At 49.0% G+C, this 21759-nt stretch overlaps 1 protein-coding gene across 4 annotated transcripts in view; it reads left to right on the forward strand.

The window, feature by feature from the left end:
* The first annotated feature begins 6814 nt into the window (after window positions 1-6814).
* The window catches only part of ADAM19 (ADAM metallopeptidase domain 19), a 54279-nt gene continuing 39334 nt past the window's right edge, over window positions 6815-21759 (forward strand). For 2 of the 4 annotated variants that reach the window (XM_039484988.1, XM_039484989.1), the window contains exons 1-3: window positions 6815-7082; window positions 9237-9325; window positions 13952-14022. In XM_039484988.1, the coding sequence (XP_039340922.1) occupies window positions 6989-7082; window positions 9237-9325; window positions 13952-14022 (254 nt within the window). In that variant the 5' untranslated portion in view covers window positions 6815-6988. Of the gene's footprint in view, window positions 7083-9236; window positions 9326-13951; window positions 14023-21759 lie in introns of those variants that run through there. The other 2 variants (XM_039484987.1, XM_039484990.1) reach the window with 2 other exon arrangements.

Here is a 21759-nt window from a genome sequence, read left to right on the forward strand (position 1 = left end):
GGAAACCTTACCACCGCCGCCGGGCGCCTCTGAGAGGCGATACTTCCCCACTTCTGGGTAAAACAAATGAGAAGTTTGATTACTAAGGAAAAGGGAACCAAGCATTGGTTTTGGAAAAACCCACCACCCCATTCAGAAACATAAGCAAACCAGCCGCTCCAGTGTACACTGGGCAGCGTCCTTTGCCTCAGCTCCTCACCCTGTGGTGTGAAAGTCCGACAGACCAGTGTTCCTTTCGCACCCCGCTGCCCTCTCCCTCCAGCGCACCTCACTCACAGCGGAGAGCTCAGAGGTACGTCAGTGTGAGTTCAAGTGATGCTTCTGCTGCAATTGCTGCTGCAACTGGCCCACAGTTCACGCGGTGTCGCTGCCCGGGGCCCGCCTCTGCGCCGCCGTTCACTCTGCTGCTGTTAGCTGCTGCACTGGTGCTTTCTGCGCTGCCCCCTGCCTCTCTACTGCAGCGTCTGTGGTGCCACATCTCGAGGTCCCGCTGTGATGGGTTGGATCACAGAAACCCCCTTGGGAACTGCCACCTGATATGCTGAGACTACCTCTGAGCCCGTTTTCCCTGCCAGCTTGGGGGTTCAGTGCCCTGCCTGGTTCGAGACAGACACGCTAGCCTGCTACAAACCCAGACCCAGCTCTGAACCACGTCCCCCGAAAGCTGCAGGCTTAACTGAAAACAGCTTAAGAAGTGCTCCTGTCTCCAGCACCCAGATACCCAGTTCCCAATGGGGTCCAAACCCTAAATAAATCCATTTTACCCTGTATAAAATTTATACAGGGTAAGCTCATAAATTGTTTGCCCTCTATAACACTGATAGAGAGATATGCACAGCTGTTTTCCACCCCTCCCCAGGTATTAATACACACTCTGGGTTAATTAATAAGTAAAAAGTGATTTTATTAAATACAAAAAGTAGGATTTAAGTGATTCCAAGTAATAACAGACAGAACAAAGTGAATTACCAAGCAAAATAAAATAGAACATGCAAATCTAAACCTAATACAGTAATAAAACTGAATACAGATAAAATCTCACCCTCAGAGATATTTCATTACGCTTCTATCACAGACTGGATGCCTTCCTAGTCTGAGCACAATCCTTTCCCCCTGGTACAGCCCTTGTTCCAGTTTAGGTGGTAGCTAGGGGATTTCTCACGATTGCCCTCCCGCTTTATTTTGTTCCACCTACTTATATATCTTTTGCACAAGACAGGAATTCTTTGTCCCTCTCTGGGTTCCCACCCCTCCTTCTAAATGGAAAAGCAACAGGTTAAAGGTGGATTCCGGTTCAGGTGACATGAGCACATGTCACTGTGAGACCCCAAGCCTTCATTTCTCCCAGCGTGACTCATAGGAAGGCTGCCTGCAAACAGAGCCATCCACAGTCAATTGTCCTGGCTGATGAGAGCCATCAAGATTCCAAACCACCATTAATGGCCCACCCTTTGCATAATTACAATAGGACCTCAGAGTTATATTTCTAGTTTCAGATACAAGAGTGATACATTTATACAAATAGGATGACCACACTCAGTAGATTATAAGCTTTGTAATGATACCTTACAAGAGACCTTTTGCATGAAGCATATTCCAGTTACATTATATTCACACTCATTAGCATATTTTCATAAAATTATATAGACAGCAACGTCACACCCGCCACTTACCCCAGCTCTCAGTGCTCATGGCTAGTCCAGGCAAGGCAGCCCCTTTCCCCACAGCACGTCTAAGGCTCAGGGTACGTCTATACTACCTGCCGGATTGGCGGGTAGTGTTTGATGTATCGGGGATCAATTTATCGTGTCTCATCTGGACGCGATAAATCGATCCGGTAATCGACGCCCATACTCCACCTCGGCAGGAGGAGTAAGCACAGTTGACGGGGGAGCCGCGGCAGTCGACTCGCCGCTGTGAGGACGGCCAGGTAAGTTGAACTAAGATACTTCGACTTCAGCTACGCAACTAGCATAGCTGAAGTTACGTATCTTAGTTTGAACCCCCTCCCCACCCGCAGTGTAGACCAGCCCTTAGGCTTTGGCAACACAGCTCTGTCTGCTGAATACCTAAGCAGAGTAGGTGTGTTCATGTAAATAGGGTCCGGTCCTGAAGTCTTTTCTCCCCAGCTCATCACTAGATGTCAGGGGGTGAACTCATTCAGATCCACCTTACACAAAGCTGATGGCCCTCCACGGCTGCCTCTTTGATAGTCCCCTCCAAGCTGCCCCTCCCCCTGCCTGGCAGGGCAGTGTCGGGAACAAACCTGCCTTCTCAAGGCATGGCTGGTTTTTCAACCCAGAACACACAATGGCAGCTGGCACATAAAATGGGAGACTGGCTACAAAAAGTCACAAAACAAAATGGAGTTCACAGTTCGATACAGACATCTCCCCCATCACAATAACCATTAAGGGGCCTGAACATTCTTTTAACAGAGACATTTATAACAATCTCAGTAGCATCGGAAAAGCTCCTGGAATTAGGGCAAGACAGAAAATCATTACAGCCTCTAGCAAAACTTTTTCCCAAATGGAATCTTAATTTTCCATCATCATGATTTATTGGTATACTCAGGAAGACAACACAGATCCAGCATGCATATAGAAACCATCTGTAAACTGCTCCTTTCTAAGTGGGTTTGCCGATCACTCTCCTACAGTCATTTTTACTGTAGAGGTGAAAGTAGAGGATTTTATGGATCATACAGATCAATAATCTTCTGAAGAGTTTGGGCAGCAAATAATGAGTTTATTTGGCCTCCTGAGACACCACAATATCAAATCACTTTCAAAGCACCAGAACCAAATGCCTTCAATCTCTATCTGCCTGTGCACTTTAACACTTGAGTTACCACTCAAGAAAGAGATCTTGGAGTCATTGTGAATAGTTCTCTGCAAACATCCACTCAATGTGCAGCGACAGTCAAAAAGCAGAAGAAAATCATTCAAAGAAAAAGATAGATAATAAGACAGAAACATCATATTGCTCTATATAAAATCATGGGGTACATCCACATGGAATGTGCATGCAGATGTGAGAGATTAATAAGACTGGGACTTTTCAGCTTGGGAAAAAAGACAACCAATGGAGGATATGATAGAGGTCTATAAAATCACGACTGGTGTGGAGAAAGTAAATAAGGAAGTGCTATTTACTCCTTCTCATAACACAAGAGCTAGGGGTTGCCAAATGAAATTAATAGGCAGCAGGTTTAAAACAAACAAAATGAAGTATTTTTTCACACAACACACAGTCAGCCTGTGGAACTCCTTGCTAGAGAATGTTGTGAAGGCCAAGACTATAACAGAGTTAAAAAAAGAACTAGATAAATTCATGGAGGACAGGCCCATCAATGGCAATTAGCCAGGATGGGCAGGGATGGTGTCCCTAGCCTCTGTTTGCCAGAAGCTGGGAATGGGCGACAGGGGATGGATCACTTGATGATTACCTGTTCTGTTCATTCCCTCTGGAGCACCTGGCATTGGCTAGATGGACCTTTGGTCTGACCCAGCATGGCCGTTCTTATGTTCTTACATTCTTACTTCTGATTTTTAAACATAGATCCCTCTCAATAAAAATTACATGCCTAAATCTTCAGGTCATGATCTCTAGCTACATTTATCATGAATCACAGGAGGACAATTCATAAAGAAATCCACATCTATGGGAGCACATCTTGCGGGGTGGATGAAGTTTTAGCTGGTGTAGATCTCTTCACCTCAGCTCCACTCCGTAGCTGCCCCTCTTACCCTGCTCTGTCCCCCTGAGCTCCCTTCCCTTCTCTTCCCTTTCCATGTAGCAAATCCCCTCCTAAGTAAACCCACCAAAAGGAAGAAAAAAATCATGGAACTAACGTGACGTTTGCTGCCATCCTACTTCTCACGCAGCGTGTGTGTCCGACCCCTTCCCCCACCTGGGTCTGTCTTGTCCACTTAGATTGCCGGCTCTTCGAGGCAGGGATTGTCTTTCTAGTTTTGTACAGCACCTAGCACAATAGGGACCCATTTTTGGCTGGCCCTTAGGCACTGCCCTAATAAACATGATTAATCATCCTCATCTTTGGGGAAAGTGTGGACATTCATGCTGGGAGTCTCTAGAAAACATAAGCAAAAGTCGATAATGTGATGTGTTTCCTTGGATCAATGAGTAGAAAAGGGCAGAAGGAACCATTATGGACCTGGATTTTTTTAGCCTTCCTCTGCAGCGTGGGGCACAGGTCACTTGCTGCAGGATTCTCTGCATCTTGAAGTCTTTAAACCATCATTTGAAGACTTCAGTGACTCAGACATAGGTTAGGGGTTTGTTACAGGAGAGGGTGAGTGAGATTCTGTGGCCTGCGTTGTGCAGGAGGTCGGACTAAACCCTTCTGACCTTAAAGTCTATGATTCTACGATCAGCTAGTCTGACCTGCATAACACAGGCCACAGAATCGTAACCGGTAATCCCTGCATAGACCCCAATAACCTGTCCTCATTTCTTCTGGTGTAGAATTGAACTCTGAGGAAATGCTTCTCTTTGCCCTAGAAGGCCTAGTCTTTGCTTGAGCACTCAAACTCTATTGTGTTTTCAGCTCTGGAAACTGGGTGGGCAGGGGCGGCTCTAGGAATTTCGCCGCCCCAAGCACGGCGGGCATGCCACGGGGGGTGCTCTGGCGGTCGCTGGTCCCGCGGCTCCGGTGGACCTCCCGCAGATGTGCCTGCGGAGGGTCCGCTGGTCCCACGGCTCCGGTGGAGCATCCGCAGGCATGCTTGTGGGAGGTCCACCGGAGCCGCGGGACCAGCGGACCCGCCGCAGGCACGTCTGCAGGAGGTCCACCGGAGCCGCCTGCCGCCCTCCTGGCAAAATGCCGCCCCAAGCGCGCGCTTGGCACGCTGGGGTCTGGAGCCGGCCCTGTGGGTGGGTCACTTCACTGGGGGAGGCCAGGTCTGTCTATGCAGAAGCCTGGTGCTTCTATGCCAGCAATGTCCCTGGTAGCCTGTGATGGGGTGAAACTCCATCATGGAGTAGGATGGGTTAAAAGCTGGTTAGTCTAATCTATTACACCTGTGCCATCATTAATTTGCTGAAGGAATGGGCCTAAGAGGCAGCAGATGATAGATGAATGGACACCTGGGCCTCTTAAAATGCTGAGCGTGTTCAGTCTGAGGGGTACAACCACAGGGAGTGGGTAGGTTTCTTCTGAAGACCCTGAGCCAGGCTCTGCAGAAGAAGGGTTCTCTAGGGGACCCAGCTGAGGGGCTGACCGCTCTGCACCAGAGCAGAGGGCAAGACTCAAAGGTCACCAAAAAAAGGGACTGAGATCAGGTGGTCTGAAGGGCCTGAGGCTTGCTGGGACTCTCGAGTTGGACTTTTGCTACCCCAGAAGGGGTTATGTTTGTTTGGGACGTGGCAGAGGGCCAAACCACATCTCCAGCACTGATTTGTGTGTGGCAACCTGAGGAGACCTACTGTGGGGGAGGGAACGGATGCAGAAGGTGCTGGTAGTGCTGTGTCCGAGCAGACGGGGGAGCTAGGGGATGGCCATGCCCCAGGACACCGCCCCCAACCATTGCACTCCCCTGAAGCACAATTCCATTGGCTTGGAGATGTATTTATTTTCCTGGGGGTACATCCACAGGGCTGGTGGGGAGACAAGAACATAAGAATGACCATACTGGGTCAGAGCAGTGATCCCTCTATCCCCGTACCCTGTCTTCTGAGAGTGGCCAATGCCAGGTGCCCCAGAGGGAATGAACAGAACAGGGAATCATCAAGTGATCCATCCCCTGTCTCCCATTCCCAGCTTCTGGAAAACAGTGGCTAGGGACACCATCCCTGCCCATCCTGGCTAAGAGCCATTGATGGACTTATTCTCCATGAATTTATCTAGTTATTTTTTGAACCCTGTTATAGTTATGCATATGTCAGAGATAATCAGATAAACACAGAGATAATGCTTACATCCCACTGGCCCTGCCCAAGAACCTCTGCACCTCAGGTGCAGCCCTTGTGGGATCCATCCCAAGGTGGACTTGCTGCTGCAGAGGTGGGAGAGGGCTGCTCCATGTTGCATTGGCTGGTCATGCCCCTGAGAGGGGCATTGCAGCAGTTAGGGATGTCCTAGCCACAGCCCATTGCCCGCCAGCTGTGCTAGGGACAGAGAGGGGGCAGCAGAGAAGTACTCCAGTTCAGAGGTGTCCTTCCTGTTCCTTACCTCAGTGTTTCTCTCTCTCTCTCTAAACTTCTGCCTGGCTCCGCTCATTCTGATGGCAATGCACTCACCAGGAGGTGAGGGACTTAGAATGTCTCTTTGGAGACAAACCTTCAACTATGGAGGGACTGAGGAGATCAACTATGAAAATGGCTAGAAACACTCCGTACAGGCCCCCTGCTGCTGTCTGTAAATTCTATTTGGTTTGCCCTGTGCCTACGTTTTCAGTGCGGTCTAGATTTTTGGATTGCCAGCCTATAACTCCAATGGGGGAGCAGATGGGCAGGAGGCTGGAGGTGGGGGACAGCTGGGGCTTTGGGGATTGCGGGTAAATGCATTAGCAGAATGTTTCCTTGAAAGGAAAGAATTCGTGGTGCTGCCATTTAAACCGCTAGCATTAGGCATCAGAGCTAACGCTTAGCTGAGATGATGAGCCAGAGCCTTAGCAGCGCCCAGCCATTGGTTCAGGCTGCCTGCAGACTCGGGAAGACAACCCCGGCTCCCTTTGCGCGCATGCTTCGCCTGTGGGAGGTTTTCGGGGCCGCTCTGAGCGCTCGCAATGTGCAGGCAGTGCCGGGGCTGGGTGCGCAGCTGACCGGCTTGTCCCCGACATCTCCGGCACATCTGGCTCGCAGAGGGACGCCCCCGCTGGGCGGACTCGGGGGCTGGCCCGGGGCTGTGCGTGGGGAGAGACGCCTGCCGCCGGGCGGAATCCGAGCCTGCAGCGAGCCGCCGAGCGAGCCTTCGCGGGGAGCCTCTGCCGGCCCCCGGTGGTGCCAGCCGCCCGGCGGAGCCATGCCTGGGGCTGCGGGGCCAGCCGGGGGCTCCCCGGCTCCCTTCCTGCTGCTGCTGCTGCTGCTGCCCGCCCTGGAGCCAGCAGGCTGGAGAGGTGAGTCCGCGGGGGACGATGCCAGGGCAATGGGACCATCCGAGCTGTGGGAACCCAGAGCCAGGGGCCGGCTGGGTCGGGTGAACTTGGGGGGCTTTATTCGAACCCCGGCTCCTGGCCATGATGCTGTACCTCCCTTCCCCCCCTTTTTTTTGTTTGTTCTGTTGTATCTTCCACGCCTTCCATCTGCACAGAAGGTTTAGCAGCGAGGAGAGCACAGCCAGCGTCTTAGCAAATCAGCAAGAACGCCCAGAGAATACGCATTGCAGGCTGCACCTTTAGCAAACCCTGTTATTTGTGGGGTTTGGGGGATACCTGGTCATAAGCAATGTCTTGTCCCTGGGGATTTCTAGCGGCATGGAATGGCAGAGGTTCCTGTCTCTGGCTGCAACACACTCCCAGCTGCAAAAACCCAGCTCAGCGGGAAAGCAATGATAGCCTTGGATGGGCGACAGCCCTAACTGCAGGTCAGCAGGCTGGGATTGACATTAGCCGGGAGGCAGAGATCTGTGCCGCTCCAAGCGTGTTTCTTTCGGCAACAGATAGTCCCTCACCCACCTTGTCTCATTAAACCCAGGCGCATTTTTAACTGGTGGTTAATCACAGGGTCCTAAATCTTGGATTGGTGGGTTGGGGGCTGACTGAATTCAGCCCATTTTCAAGCTGGCTATTAGAATAAGATTCTCTTCCCTCTTCCACTTGCTGTCACTGTCCCCAGTGCATTACCCTCTGTGTCTTGTGAAGGCTTTGACACCAGGGGTTTTTACACCCGAGTCAAATGCAGGAAAGACAGAGATGGCAAATTATGTATTTCATCTCCCTCTACTTGGGGCAGCATTCCATGATACAAATCGCCTGGAAGGGGTCTGGACGAGTAGCTAAAGAGAACGGGTGCCCTCCAGAACTCGATGAGAACTTCTTTCCCCGTTCTCTTTCCCAGACCTGAAGAAGAGGTCTGTGGAGCACAAAGGTTTGTCTCTTTCACCAACGGAAATTGGTTCAATGAAAGATATTACCTCAGGGGAAAGAATAGACAGATCTGCTTTAAAGGGGAAAGCATCATTGGGCATTGCTATGTGGTCGTTGGACACCTCAGCCATGCCCAGGGGCGGCTCTAGGCACCAGCAAAACAAGCTGGTGCCTAGGGCGGCCAAATCTAGGGGGCGGCAAAAGGCTGGGGCCCCAGCCCATCCTGCCGCTGCCGGCTCGTCCCCTGCCGCCGGGGGGGGCGGCAGGCTGGGCTGGCGGACCTGCCGCAGTCATGCCTGCGGGAGGTCCACCGGAGCCCCGGGACGACCGGACCTGCCGCAGGCATGACTGCGGAGGGGACACTCGTCCCGCGGCTTGGCTGGACCTCCCGCAGGCATCACTCCGGCAGCTCAAGCGGAGCCGCGGGATCCGCGAACCGTCTACACCCCCGGGGGGTCCAGCCGAGCCACGCGGGACCAGTGGACCCTCTGCAGTCATGCCCGCGGGAGGTCCGTTGCTCCCGCGGCTCCGGGGCACCGCCTGCGCATGACTGCTTGGGGCAGCCAAAACGGTAGAGCCGCCCCTGGCCATGCCTGTTAGTTTCAAACTAAGAGAATTATTTAAGTGCTTCAGGGAGTTTCCCCATCTTTGTTCCAGCAATTAATGTGCCTTTTAAAACTCCTATTTAAAAATCCTCTTCAACAATTATTGCTCTGTCCAGCTGAACTTATCCATGGTTTGTATATTTACTACAGGCCTGATCCAGCGAGGAGCTGAGCACATAGCCTGCAATCCAGCACAGCACATGTTTTTAAACATAGGAGCGGCCTCATCTAAATCAATCAGATAGCCCGTGTGCTTAAATTTAAGCACATGCTTAAGTGCTTTGCTGGATCAATGCCTGTGCTTGTATATGTCTGTACTTTCCGAAATGTAGATGTAAAAAATTATAAGGAAAATCTTTGCTGCTGCTAATATTAAACAATGTACTTAAATGTATGTAGAGACATTAGTGGTCAAATAATTCAAACAGTTCTTGCTTTTTGCTGTTTATATGCTGTCTTTTGAAGGATCTGACCTTGTTCCATTAAGTCAAGGGCAAAACTCCTGTTATCTCTGATGGGGCAGGATTAAATCCTAAATGCAGTGGAGTTTTGATTCTGAGCAACTGTCTGTGCTCCCCAGGAGAAAGCAACACTGTTGGCCCACAGCTGTACCAGGAGGAAATAACGCTGCACTGGAAAGCCACAGGAAGCCCCCCGATCAGTGTGAAGGTATGTCATATGACCATGTTGACAGGAAAGGTGCTCTTACATTTTTTTTTTCCAACGATTCTCTCCCAAGATGCGAAATGGCTGACTGGATCTGGTGATGTCTCTTAAATTCTTCAGGCCAAATCCCGGTCACTGGAGGCACATGCAGGCTATAGGAACATATCAAAAAATGCATCAGCATAGAGGGGAGCTGTTTGCCGTGATCTGAACTCTCCCCAAAACTCATAGGCTGCAATGCACCTGCTTGGCATATGGTGCCATAGGGGAGCACTACAGAGAGGGGCTAAGGATGACCTGCCGGTAAGATCCCCTGACCCAATGGCGTGCGATAAAGCACTGCTCTCTGTGCACAGTATCTCAGCTCCAAGCTGGAATCCGACCTCCAGAGAGCCACTGCTGGGCAGAATACGGAGGCAGACTTGCCCTGCGATTGTGGCGGATGTGTGTTCCAGGTTTGGAGACAGAGCCTAGTCTGTACCCTGGCTTTGGCTTGCAGAGCAATAATAACAAATAACTGCTATATCACTGTCCATTATGAAGGATCCCTTTAGACTATGTATTAAGATTGCTTACTCGCCACTGAAATGCAGCTGCCTCAGGGGAAGAGCCCAGCAGCCATTTAACACACCCATCAATGATAAAAATAATAGGCTGTCCGTGGCCTCCAGTGGCAAAAACATTAAGGAGGGAAGCCCAGAGGCAGGATAACTCAGTGCTGGTCTCCTTGGGAGTTTGCTCCAAATCTTAGTCAAATGTGGGAAGGCAGGTTTTCCCTCATGGAAGAAGCTGCATCCAGCTCCAACACCCAGTGATCTGTTAGATCCCTGTGGATCCATTGGAATCCATCCATGAAGGCCCTGTGCCTCCACACCTGCTCTCTGCAGGCTCCCAAAGTGTCTGGAAGGGCAGCTCCATTAGAATCGCACTAACAGGGTTATTTTGCCAGCAGCAAATCTCAGGACGTTCCATGAAGAGGACCCTGTTGCAAAGAGTGAGGGCCATGGAAAGGGTAATGCAGGTTGAGGCTGTGTCGCCTCCTCAGTGGAGTTGCCCTTGGGTGCCAGGGAGGATGAGAAACATGCCCCGGCCCTCTCCTGGAGCCTCAGACAGGTCTCCATAGGTACAAGGCAGAGGAGGATAATGGAAGGAGGTTCACCTGCTTCCTCTGCATCTCCACAAGGATGGTCCTCTCCATGTTCAGATCTAAGGGGAATGGTCCATTCCCAGTCAGGGCCTGAATGCTGCACCCCTAGGTGAGTGTCCCGTGGATATCACAGGGAGTCCTCTCAGGAATAAAGGCTGCTCACATGAGTGATGGTTTTCAGGATGGGTTTTGCCTCCCAGTAACCCCATGAGGTAAGGGTTCAGTGACTTGACTAAGGTCACACAGGCAGTCTGTGGTAGAGCATGATCTCCTGAGTCCCAGTCCTGTGCATTAGCCACAAAACCATCCTTCTTCCTCTCAGCACACACACACACACACTGGTTCCCATGAAGAGAAGTTTAATAACCACTCTAACCAAAACTACAGCGCAAAGTCAAATGCAAATGGCAAATAGCCAGGGAGAGGAACCTTCACCACTATCCTTTGGCTCTTTTTAACGATATAAGCAGTTACAGCCTTGGTGTATCCAGGGTATGAATCACTCAATACTATGAAAACTTCTGGGAAGCTTTTATAGTGTAATGTGATGAACAGGAGCTGTGGTAGGTAACTTGCTCTCAGGATCAGGCCGAACATTCTCCCACTCAATAACATCATTGCAATGATGCAAGAACCAGGGCTCCCCCACTGAAATGAATAGGCGGCAAGTTTAAAACAAACAAAAGGAAGTATTGCTTCACACAATGCACAGTCAACCTGTGAAACTCTTTGCCAGAGGATGTTGCGAAGGCCAAGACTATAACAGGGTTCAAAAAAGAATTAGATAAGTTGATGAAGGATAGGTCCATCGATGGCTATTAGCCAAGATGATCAGGGACACTACCCTGTCCTCTGGGTGTCCCTAAACCTCTGACTGCCGGAAGCAGGGACTGGATGACAGAGGATAGATCACTGCCCTGTTCTGTTCATTATCTCTGAAGCACCCGGAATTGTTGGAAGACCAGCTGCTTGGCTACATGCATCATTGGTCTGACCCATTCTGGCCATTCTTATGTTCTTAATGTATTGTGGAGGTATTTGGTTATTCTTAATCAAAGACCTGCCCACAAAAAGCACACGGGCATCTGACCAGCACTTACCCTTCGACAAATCTGTCAGATCCTAAGGTCCTTCATCAACGTTTATTCAGGCAAATTCTCATTGGAGTTAAGAACCCTGCTAGCAACAAGCAAGCACAAGCAGTTACAGCTAGTATATTTCAGGTCCAACTGTTAACAGGACCCTAAAAACAAAACGGGATGGGAGGGGCAGGGAAAATCTTGTCAGCATCAACTGTATGGAGAGATTCAGTGACACAAAAGGCTCTGAGCTACAGTCAAAGCTGCCTATGTTTGTATTGTGTCTCATTTCGCAGCTCAACAATAGACCAGGGCTGAGCACCTGCACCTAGGGTGACCAGACAGCAAGTGTGAAAAATCGGGGTGGGGGGTAATAGGAGCCAATATAAAAAAAAAGCCCCAAATATCGGGACTGTCCCTATAAAATTGGGACATCTGGTCACCTTACTTGCAGCTCGAATCCAGTGAAACCAGATTTTGGCCCTTTGCAATTACAAACCAATGTTGTCTGCTGGATATAATATCTATGGGCCTGATTCATGGAAGCCAAGGAAAGACTCCCATTGACTTCAATAAGCACAGGATTAGCAGAAGACCAGAATATCAGAGTGAAGACCTACCGCATGGATAGGAAAGGAAATTTTTATAATTGACACTAGAATTGGGATTCACACAAAGGGATCTGAACACACACATTGGCTGACAGAATGCTTCAGCCAAGCAAGTCTTTAGAATACTCTTATAGTTTCACTTGATTTCTGTGGTGTGAAATCCCCTTGCATATTGAGTAAAGCAGATGAGGAAATAACCTGACGCTCTTATTTCTTAATTCCTTATCTTACAATTCTAATCGTAAGAGCAGCCTTTCGTGCCTCCTTAAGAGGCAACTTCCCTTAATAGAAAATCTTGTAATATCCTCAATTGTCCTGAGAAAATCTTTTAATATTCTCGGTTGTACTGAGTCAACTTACATTTTACGTTTCAGACCACTCCTGCTAAGAAGCAGCTAATTTTTATCAGCTCTGTGGTCATTTAAAACTTGTTTCTGTTTCTGCGCTGAATGGCCCCATGTTCCTTTATGTGAATTAGTATAAAAATAAAATACTGTACTAAAAAATAAGTCAGTAATAGCAGACACATCTAGTAATGAGGTGTTTGGTTGTAGTTTATATCCTTGATCTCTCTCCCCCTCCCCCCTTGTGTTTTAATTGTATCTGCCTAATAATGAAAATAATTATAATGTAGTGAGTACTGGGAACACTTTTCAGGTAATGCATCCAGTCTAGCAGGTGTATACGCCTCACCTGTGCACAGTGCACACCTCCAGTTTGTCTTCTTCCAGCCCTACCATTTATTTAAAGCTAGGGATACAGATAACTTGCCCTACCTGTATACAGCTATATATCCGTATACTGTAAATATAGAAGTACCCCAGATCTTTGGACTTGTCTATATTGACATTTGAAATGATATTAGGACCTTCATAGAGAACCATGTCTCTGAGTACATCCTAGAAAGGTAGACTATAGAGTGTCTAGCATACGTTGTAGACCAGCAGGGCTGCAGTTTCAGAATATATTGAATAGTTTTTCTGGGCAGGAGACTTTATACAAATTGTGCATGCTATAAACCAGTGGTTCTCCAACACTTCACTTTGTAGAAGAAAGCGTCTTTCCTGGACCAGCACCGCCTCCCAGCAACCCAATTCCCCACTGCTTGGGTTTAATTTTGCAGGCCATGAAGCAGGACTCCGTGAGCCACAAGAAGTCCATGGGCCTCAGTTTGAGAACAGCTGCTTCAGGCTCTATTCTGAAATGGCTTGCAAAACAGTGTTATTAAACAAAGTCCTTGCGTTCTCTAATAAGTTGCTATCACAGTTTCAAATTTCATTGTAGACAGGGCCCAGTACTAGAGCTACCATTCAAAGCAGGGCTGGGATTTTTCAAAGGAGGTCATGGGGATTAGGCATCATAATCCCCAGTGGGATTTGGGGACCAAATTCTCGTAGGGTGCTGTGAAAATAGATCCTCACGGATGCTGGTTATATTTCACCATTAAAATAAATGTGTCTCTGAGTGGGTCAGGTAGGAGATATCAGTTTGGTTTTAGTGCCACCTGCTAAGAAATAGTGTAAACACAGCTCTGCTAGGATGTTTTTCCAGTCACCAAGCATTCCCTGGGCTCCAAGGCATGGACCTGTCCATATTTCCAAAGAAGTAATAACACATCGTTCCTCTTGAGCATTACTAGGCACAGCTAGGGTGGGAGACGTGCTCACTGCTGCAGGGTGGGATAAGGGGAGGTTTGCACTTGCAGACAAAGTAATTGCCGTGTTGATGAACACTTAGGTATTCCCCATCATCACTCTGTATGTGTAATGGGCAGTTTCTCTGTTGCATGTAGCACCCATTCAAAGCCGAAGTCAAGCTGACAGTCGAGGGGAGAGAACTCATCCTGGATGTTGAGAAGAATGAGTAAGTGTGCTTGTCCATTGTATGCCCTGTGCAGTCTGCTCCCGAAGGTGATGAATAAGGAGCTGATCCAGAGCCCGGCGGGGCTCTTTCTATTGGCTTCACTGAAGTTTGGATCACACCCTAAGGGCTGGTTGAAACCTAAAGCTTAGACTGACCTAGCGACATTGCTCAGGGCTGTGAAAAATGTCAGGCCCTGTGCGACATAGTTGGGTTGACCTAAGCCCCCACTGTAGACACAGTTAGAGTCATGGAAAAATTCTTCGTTCAGCCTCACTGTGGATTAACTATATCAATTGACCATCCCCTTTTGTCAATGTAGGAAATGTCTATGCTGCAGCTGCCGCGCCGTAGTGTGCCACTGTGGTTTAGACATACTCTGAGTGAGGGAAAGGTGTGCCACTCTTGTGCATGATAAGAGTGCTCTGGGTCTGACCTTTAGCTGGTAGAGTGACTTCTGTGGAGCTCTGTCAATGTATGCCAGCTGGCAATCTGTCCCACAGTATATAAACCCATGCCATGTAACAGTTAGTACCCTGTTAACTAGACAATTATTTCCTGTTACGCTTTGCCTGATGTTAGTGAGCTGGATTGTTCACCAAATGGCTCAATGTTTTTTTTAATCAGTAAAAAGCTCTAATGTGGATTTTGTATGTTATGTTACTCATAAGGGATTCCACTCCAGATCTCTCAGGAGAAATGACACTGAAACTTATATTTCTCTAATGCCGCTCATCCTAAAGAAATGTTTTCACTTGCACTGACTACAGAAATTCAGCCACCTCTGGGATAGAACATAGCAGCTGGTTGGCAGCACACAGGAACAGTACGTACATGGTTTGGGATAGGAAGCGAAGAAGAATACTGTATCCAAATGAAGCTACCAGTGGATATACGTAGGCATGATGATTTTGCTACTGGAGTTTGGATGTAGATTCTTTGCTACTTTTTATACCAGATCCTTTGATGGCAAGTGGATTAGATTCTAATGGTGCAAGAGCAGCCAAGACTTTTCTTATATAGCTGGCCCTTGCCAATCTTAATCCATTGATGCTGGATTTCTTTCTGTGTCAGATTTACATGAGTTCCAGTTGAGTGTTTTTTCTCCTAGTACCCACTAATGTATTTATACCCTGGAATAATACTACCTACCATATTTAAGTATATAGTGAAGACATCCCTGACCAGTCAAACCTAGAATCACTCTTCTCCTTCCCTAAGAGTGCAAGGAAAGCTGCAATATGGATATACAACTGTAATTAGTGTTTATGGTGACATACAAACATAACTGATTTGCAGGATAGTTTGGATGGGAGCCCAGCTTCTCTTGCCATAGTGTAAGGCAGTACCTGAAATCAGATGAAAGTAGATTCTGGGAAGGGTTTTCTGTGAAAGGCTGTAGCCTAAGGATAAGCTGCCAGCATTGACGACGCTGCAGAGCCAATTCTGCACTTGTGCTAACAGAAAATGTTATAAATATTCCACCTATCTACGTCTTTGGGCTTTGAAAGTACCAAAGCATAGAGAGGGGACCAAACTCTACTGCCATTCCTAGCTAAGTCCTGTCTACAGAAGCAACATGAACGGTGTAGCAACTGTGAGCAGTAGAGAGCTCTGAAGCAATGCTGTAAATTATCTAACTGCTACTGTAGATAGGACACAACCATTGGGGTCTATTTCCTTTCACTGTCAGGTCTTAAACCTACTGCAGCATTTGTGCTTGGCAGTATTGTAGAGGTGAATTTATTCACAGTCTAGGAGAATTTGGCAAAAGCAGAGTCCTGTCAGAAATCCAAGCAACAGGTTAATTCAGCGTATGATGACATAACCTCCAGGTGCCTCCTGGGAACTGTGCTGTGCTATTTCCATCAGAGGTCTGGCACTCGGCACGTGTTAGTAAACAGAATGAGGATCACACACCATTTGCTATTGTGTTTACTTCCTGAGGTAAGGCTTTCATTCAGCAAGCTACACATACATACCCTTCCATCAGGGAGCATGCTGGCTTACCAGGATTAATAAACACAGACAGCATTATGAAGTCCTACTATTTGAACAGATCTTATAAAAACACAGTGCATAGAAAATACAGAGGATATGAAATCATCTTTAACACTGACTTCAGAAGAGATTTTCCTGGGCACGGAGTGAAGGCTCAGGCTTATATTCAGAGACAGAAGCCGAGACCCAGAGGAGAACAGGCAACAAGACATACATTTAAGGGATAGCTGTTGGGATACTGGCTCAATGAGCAGCTGAGAAGTGTTTGAGAATAGAGCCGTTATTTGCATGTCACTTTCAAAGTCATTTCAATGAGTTATAGGGGAATTCAAGGGCAGCGAAGAAAGAATGATGAAGGAGGCAGAAGAAGTGGGGACCTCAGGAATGTTGTGGATGCTCTAATAAGACACTTTCCATCTGAGAATCTCCAGCCCTTTGCAAGCATTAATGAATGAAGCCTCCTCTCATCTCTGGCGCGTGCCTAGGACAGAGCTGTTGGTTTTGAATGCAATGGTTGTGTTGCATGGCAGAAATGTTCAAGTCATGTCCTTGATTTCACATTTATGAAGAGCATATTGTGCTTATCCCCAGGAGATGTAAACCAGGGGATATTGCATCTGTTCCCGTTAACATGCTACATTATTATTTACTTTGTAATAAACTCAGCACCTATCTGACTGTGGACTCCATACACATGAGTATAGGCTTCATGCGTTAGAAACTAATAACACCATTTTGTTGTTGTTGTAGTATGGAAAAGGCAGAACCATGATTTCATTCCAGAGGAAGCTAGGTCATAGCATATAAAATCTGAGCAATAGCAAGAGAATATCCCTTAGTGCCATTTAATTCTTTTTTTTTAATAAGTCATGGAAATGCTCAAGTCTTGCAGCTGCAGGATTGGAAAGTCCAAGACTGCATGGAGAGAGAAATATATGGAGAGATGCCTATAAGAGCAATCATACATTTGGCTGTGGCTTAGGAATGGAAGAATCTGCATTCTAAACCTTGGATGAAAACAGAGTTTTTTTTAAAGGGACTTGTGTTTAATAAGAACCAGCTTTGAGCTGAAGAGAGGGGTGTACTGGAGGTGCAGTGGAGGAGCTACGAATGTTGATCACAATGGTCTCTTCTGACCTTGGAGCCTATGAATGTGTCATCTTGCAGGTCTGCGTCACATGAGGCTCCTCTCTATCAGGGAGAACAGCTGATACTTCTGTTGTACAAATCTGAGACTAATTTGTTTCCCCACCTGGCAACAGGAAAAGCTGTAAGGGAGAAAAACACTCCTCCCTGTCCTGTTTCCAGAGAGTCTCTGTCACAGGGTGACTGTCCCCTTTAATAGTTCACCTGCCTCCCAGTTGTGCTTAAGAGGAGGCACCTGAGCAGAAAGGGCAGGAAGGGGCAGGTAACAGCTGCCTGAGAACAGAGGAGAGACAGAAGGAGCCGAGAATAGCCTGCGGGACAGAGCTGCAGCCATGAGCTTCTATTGACAAGTTCTGATGGAAGCTGTTGGCGGGGGGTGGGGGGACGACACATGGACGGACTGGCTAGAGCTGGGGACCCCTGCCCAGTTGCAGAAAGGCTTGAGCAAAGGCCCCAAGGCATGAAGGGAGGAACGAGCTTGGTCAATGCAAGGTGGACCCAGAAGCAAGGCGTTGGCTCTGGACTCTTGATGAGCAGGGGTAGGACATACAGGCTGGGAGGGTTGGAAGTGGAATGCTGCAGAAAGCCCTCTGGCAGAAAACCTGAATGGAGGCTATGGAAGGAGCCCCAGAACCAAGGGTTTGTCCTGGAGCAAGATTCCCCTGATCAGGGGTAGGAGTGATGGGCAAAGGGGCCTGGGGGAGTGAAGCACTGTGGGGAGCTGTAAATGTGCAGGCCTCACTCTGCGGCACCTCCTGCTGGTCGTCTCCGGGAATTAGCTATTCGACCCAGGAGCGCCCTCTGCAGGCCGGTGATCTGCTACCACTGCTGGTCCCTGTGCCCCCCCCAGGGCCCCTTTAACTGGGTGCTGCCCCCTGGCAGTCCCCCCACAGTTCTGGGTCTCCCCTTCCCTGGGGAACCCCCACCCACTATCCCCACTTCGCCTCAGTCTTGGCTACTGCCCAGTCTCCATCTAGCCCCCATTCCCTGGGGCAGACTGCAGTATAAGCTGCTCATCACAGGCAAAGGGGTTCGGACATGCTGCCTCTGGCTACCCGGGCGCTGCCCCGTTGCAACCCTGAACCTATTCGGCCTATAGTCAGGCCTGCAGCCTGGGGCTTTCCTAGGCCGGAGCTCCCAGCTCCTTTCCCAGCCCTGCTCCACTCCAGATACCTGGTTAAGCTCCCTGCAGCCAGGCCCTTCTCCCTCTGAACGCAGAGAGAGACTGTCTGGGCTTCTGGCTCACAGCCTCTTATAGGGGCCAGCTGGGCCTGATTGGGGCATGGCCACAGCTGAGCCTGCTTTCCCCAATCAGCCCAGGCTTCTTTTCCTGCCACCGCCCTCTCCTGGGCTGTTTTAAGCCCTTCAGGGCAGGAGTGGGGTAACCACCCTGCTACAGGAGCCCTCTCCCTGGGGACCTGACTGGGAGCTCCAGGAGAAGACTCAAGGGAGAGACGTGGATCTTGGAACTCTAACGAAAAAAGCCTGGGGAGTGGGGCCCTGGGACTGGTTAACGACTCTTGGGTGGGCAAACTGGGAAAGGTGACCCTTGAATGGAATCAACAAGCTTCTGCATTGTCATCTGGTCTGACTTTGAGGTTGTGGGAGGACCTGTGGACTGTGCTACTTTCTATGAGTCAACGAGGTTGAATTAGTCCCTGAGGGAGAGATGATATTCCTTTGAAGGGAAGTTGAGGTGGGTTGTGCCTGTGCTGCAGAGATTGGCCACAGGAGGGCGGCCGTGATGGGGTAATGTGGTATGAACAGTGAGATTTGAAGCCCTCTCCCACCAGGAAAGGATGACTGGAGTTGGCACCTGGAGAGCACTGGTGGGGCTGCACCCAGAGGCCATCCTATGACAGTCTCCCAGGCAAGGGAGAGGATCTGGGACAGCCACAGTTACCTGAAAACTGCAACAGTGGGCACCCAGCAGGCAGAAAGGACAGGGAGGCGAAGGGGCTGCCAGACACTGCAGGGGGTTGATTGGTGCCTAGATGTCCACCTAAGCTGAGGACCATCAGTGATGGGTCCTGCCCTTCCTCACCACACATCAGCCTGCAGCTGCTGGGAAGAAGCTGCCAGGAGAGTAGCCAGCCAGGAATGCTTGAGTCCCTCTGAGCCATGAAGAGAGTCAGTCACAATAGCATATGGCAGCTCTGAAGTGCCTTTCAGACCCTTGGTAGCTTTATCCTTGTACCTTTCTGTCAGATCGGCTGCCCCGTCCTGCCCCCCTGGTTGGCTGTAGTGTGGATACAGCATAATGCTGGGAACAGCGGGTTGGATCACGTATTCCTAACGCAGACAAAGCTCTCGCTGACCTCAGGAGGCATCTTGTTTGAATGAGGGGAACGGCATCAGGCCCCGAAAGGACATTTGTAACCACGTGCAAGGCCAGTTCCATGCAATGGAAGCTAAAATGTACAGTGCGTGGCTCAGAGCAGTTACTCTCCTAGCATAGACAGAGTTCACAGGCTCCCAGCCCAACAGAGAGATCTAATTTTAGACTCTTTTACCTCAGAAGCAAAAACATTCCACCTCTAAACGGTACCATTTCCGTGTCTGAAATAACAAGGGAGCCCTGTATCTGATGCTCTGAGCTGTCAGATAAAGAAGCTGGGGGTCACTGGTTGGTTGTCATTTCCTGCCGCTACGGTACTTGTTTCAGTGACTGCTGACCAAAAGGGGTTTGTCCACCTCCCAGCAGGAAGGATATTCCAGATCTTCCACACAGTGTCCACACACTATCTGTATCTAATAGCTTCCTGCAGTGGGGGAAGGGATGGGAGGGGCGGTGCGATGGAGGCAAGGGGCAGGAAGCATTTGACCTGCTCGGCTGGGCTCATGAAGGGCTTTTTTACCATTAGGAAAATGGAGTTGGCACCTGGAGACATGCAGCTGCTCTTCCTCCTCTTCTTTCTTTTGGGCTGGTTAGTGATTTCTTTGTAATGCGGGGGAGGAGAGAGAGAAACATACCCCTCTAAATTATCTGTTCCCTGGCTGCAGTGATTGCATGACTTCCCAGCCAGGAAATCCATTTCCTTTCCTCTTCCTCTTTGTATGTTTGCATTATCCATTGCTAAGTGCAGCAGGACGTGTTGCTGACTTTGCGCTGCAGCCATGACTTAATTGCATGGCTCTTACACCCCAGATGTCACTGACCTGGCTGAGAGGAGTCTTTTCAATACTCTGAAACAGGCAGCTGCATTTTACCTTCAGCGCTGGAGAGTCGCCTCCCCTTCCAAGCCTATTTTGCCAGACAATAAACGTGTTCTCGTTACCCAAGGAAAGGGCATTGAGAAAGTGAGATGTGCTGGTTCCAGGCTTCATGTGCATGTGAGTCACCAGCACCAGCAAAGAGCCTTGGATTCCAGCTATCAAGTGGAGTGCCCCAAGGGTCGGTCCTGGGGCCGGTTTTGTTCAATATCTTCATTAATGATCTCGAGGATGGCGTGGACTGTACTCTCAGCAAGTTTGCAGATGACACTAAACTGGGAGGAGTGGTAGATACGCTGGAGGGTAGGGATAGGATACAGAGAGACCTAGACAAATTAGAGGACTGGGCCAAAAGGAACCTGATGAGGTTCAACAAGGACAAGTGCAGAGTCCTACACTTAGGATGGAAGAATCCCATGCACTGCTACAGACTAGGGACCAAATGGCTAGGCAACAGTTCTGCAGAAAAGGACCTAGGGGTTACAGTGGACGAGAAGCTGGATATGAGTCAACAGTGTGCCCTTGTTGCCAAGAAGGCTAACGGCATTTTGGGCTGTATAAGTAGGGGCATTGCCAGCAGATCGTGGGACATGATCATTCCCCTCTATTCGGCATTGGTGAGGCCTCATCTGGAGTACTGTGTCCAGTTTTGGGCCCCACACTACAAGAAAGACGTGGAAAAATTGGAAAGAGTCCAGTGGAGGGCAACAAAAATGATTAGGAGGCTGGAGCACATGACTTATGAGGAGAGGCTGAGGGAACTGGGATTGTTTAGTCTGCAGAAGAGAAGAATGAGGGGGGATTTGATAGCTGCTTTCAACTACCTGAAAGGGGGTTCCAAAGAGGATGGATCTAGACTGTTCTCAGTGGTACCAGATGACAGAACAAGGAGCAATGGTCTCAAGTTGCAGTGGGGGAGGTTTAGGTTGGATATTAGGAAAAACGTTTTCACTAGGAGGGTGGTGAAGCAGTGGAATGGGTTACCTAGGGAGGTGGTAGAATCTCCTTCCTTAGAAGTTTTTAAGGTGAGGCTTGACAAAGCCCTGGCTGGGATGATTTAGCTGGAGATTGGTCCTGCTTTGAGCAGGGAGTTGGACTAGATGACCTCCTGAGGTCCCTTCCAACCCTGATATTCTATGATTCTATTTGAAAATGTGTCAGGTTTTACATAAGGGCTTACTTGTTTTCCTCTCCAGTTGCAGTTGGCTGTTGAAAAGCAGCCCTGACAATTATTACTACCAGGCTGGATGTTAGAGGGAAGGGTCAGCTGACTTTCTCACAATAAACTCTGTCAGGGGATTTTAGCAAAGTGTCCGGAGAAGAGGAGTCAAAGTCTCCTCTGGTACACCAGTGTGATTCTGCTGCAGTCAATGGAGTAGC

Source organism: Mauremys reevesii, linkage group 8, assembly GCF_016161935.1.
Source record: "Mauremys reevesii isolate NIE-2019 linkage group 8, ASM1616193v1, whole genome shotgun sequence".
Classification (NCBI taxonomy): Eukaryota; Metazoa; Chordata; order Testudines; family Geoemydidae; genus Mauremys; species Mauremys reevesii.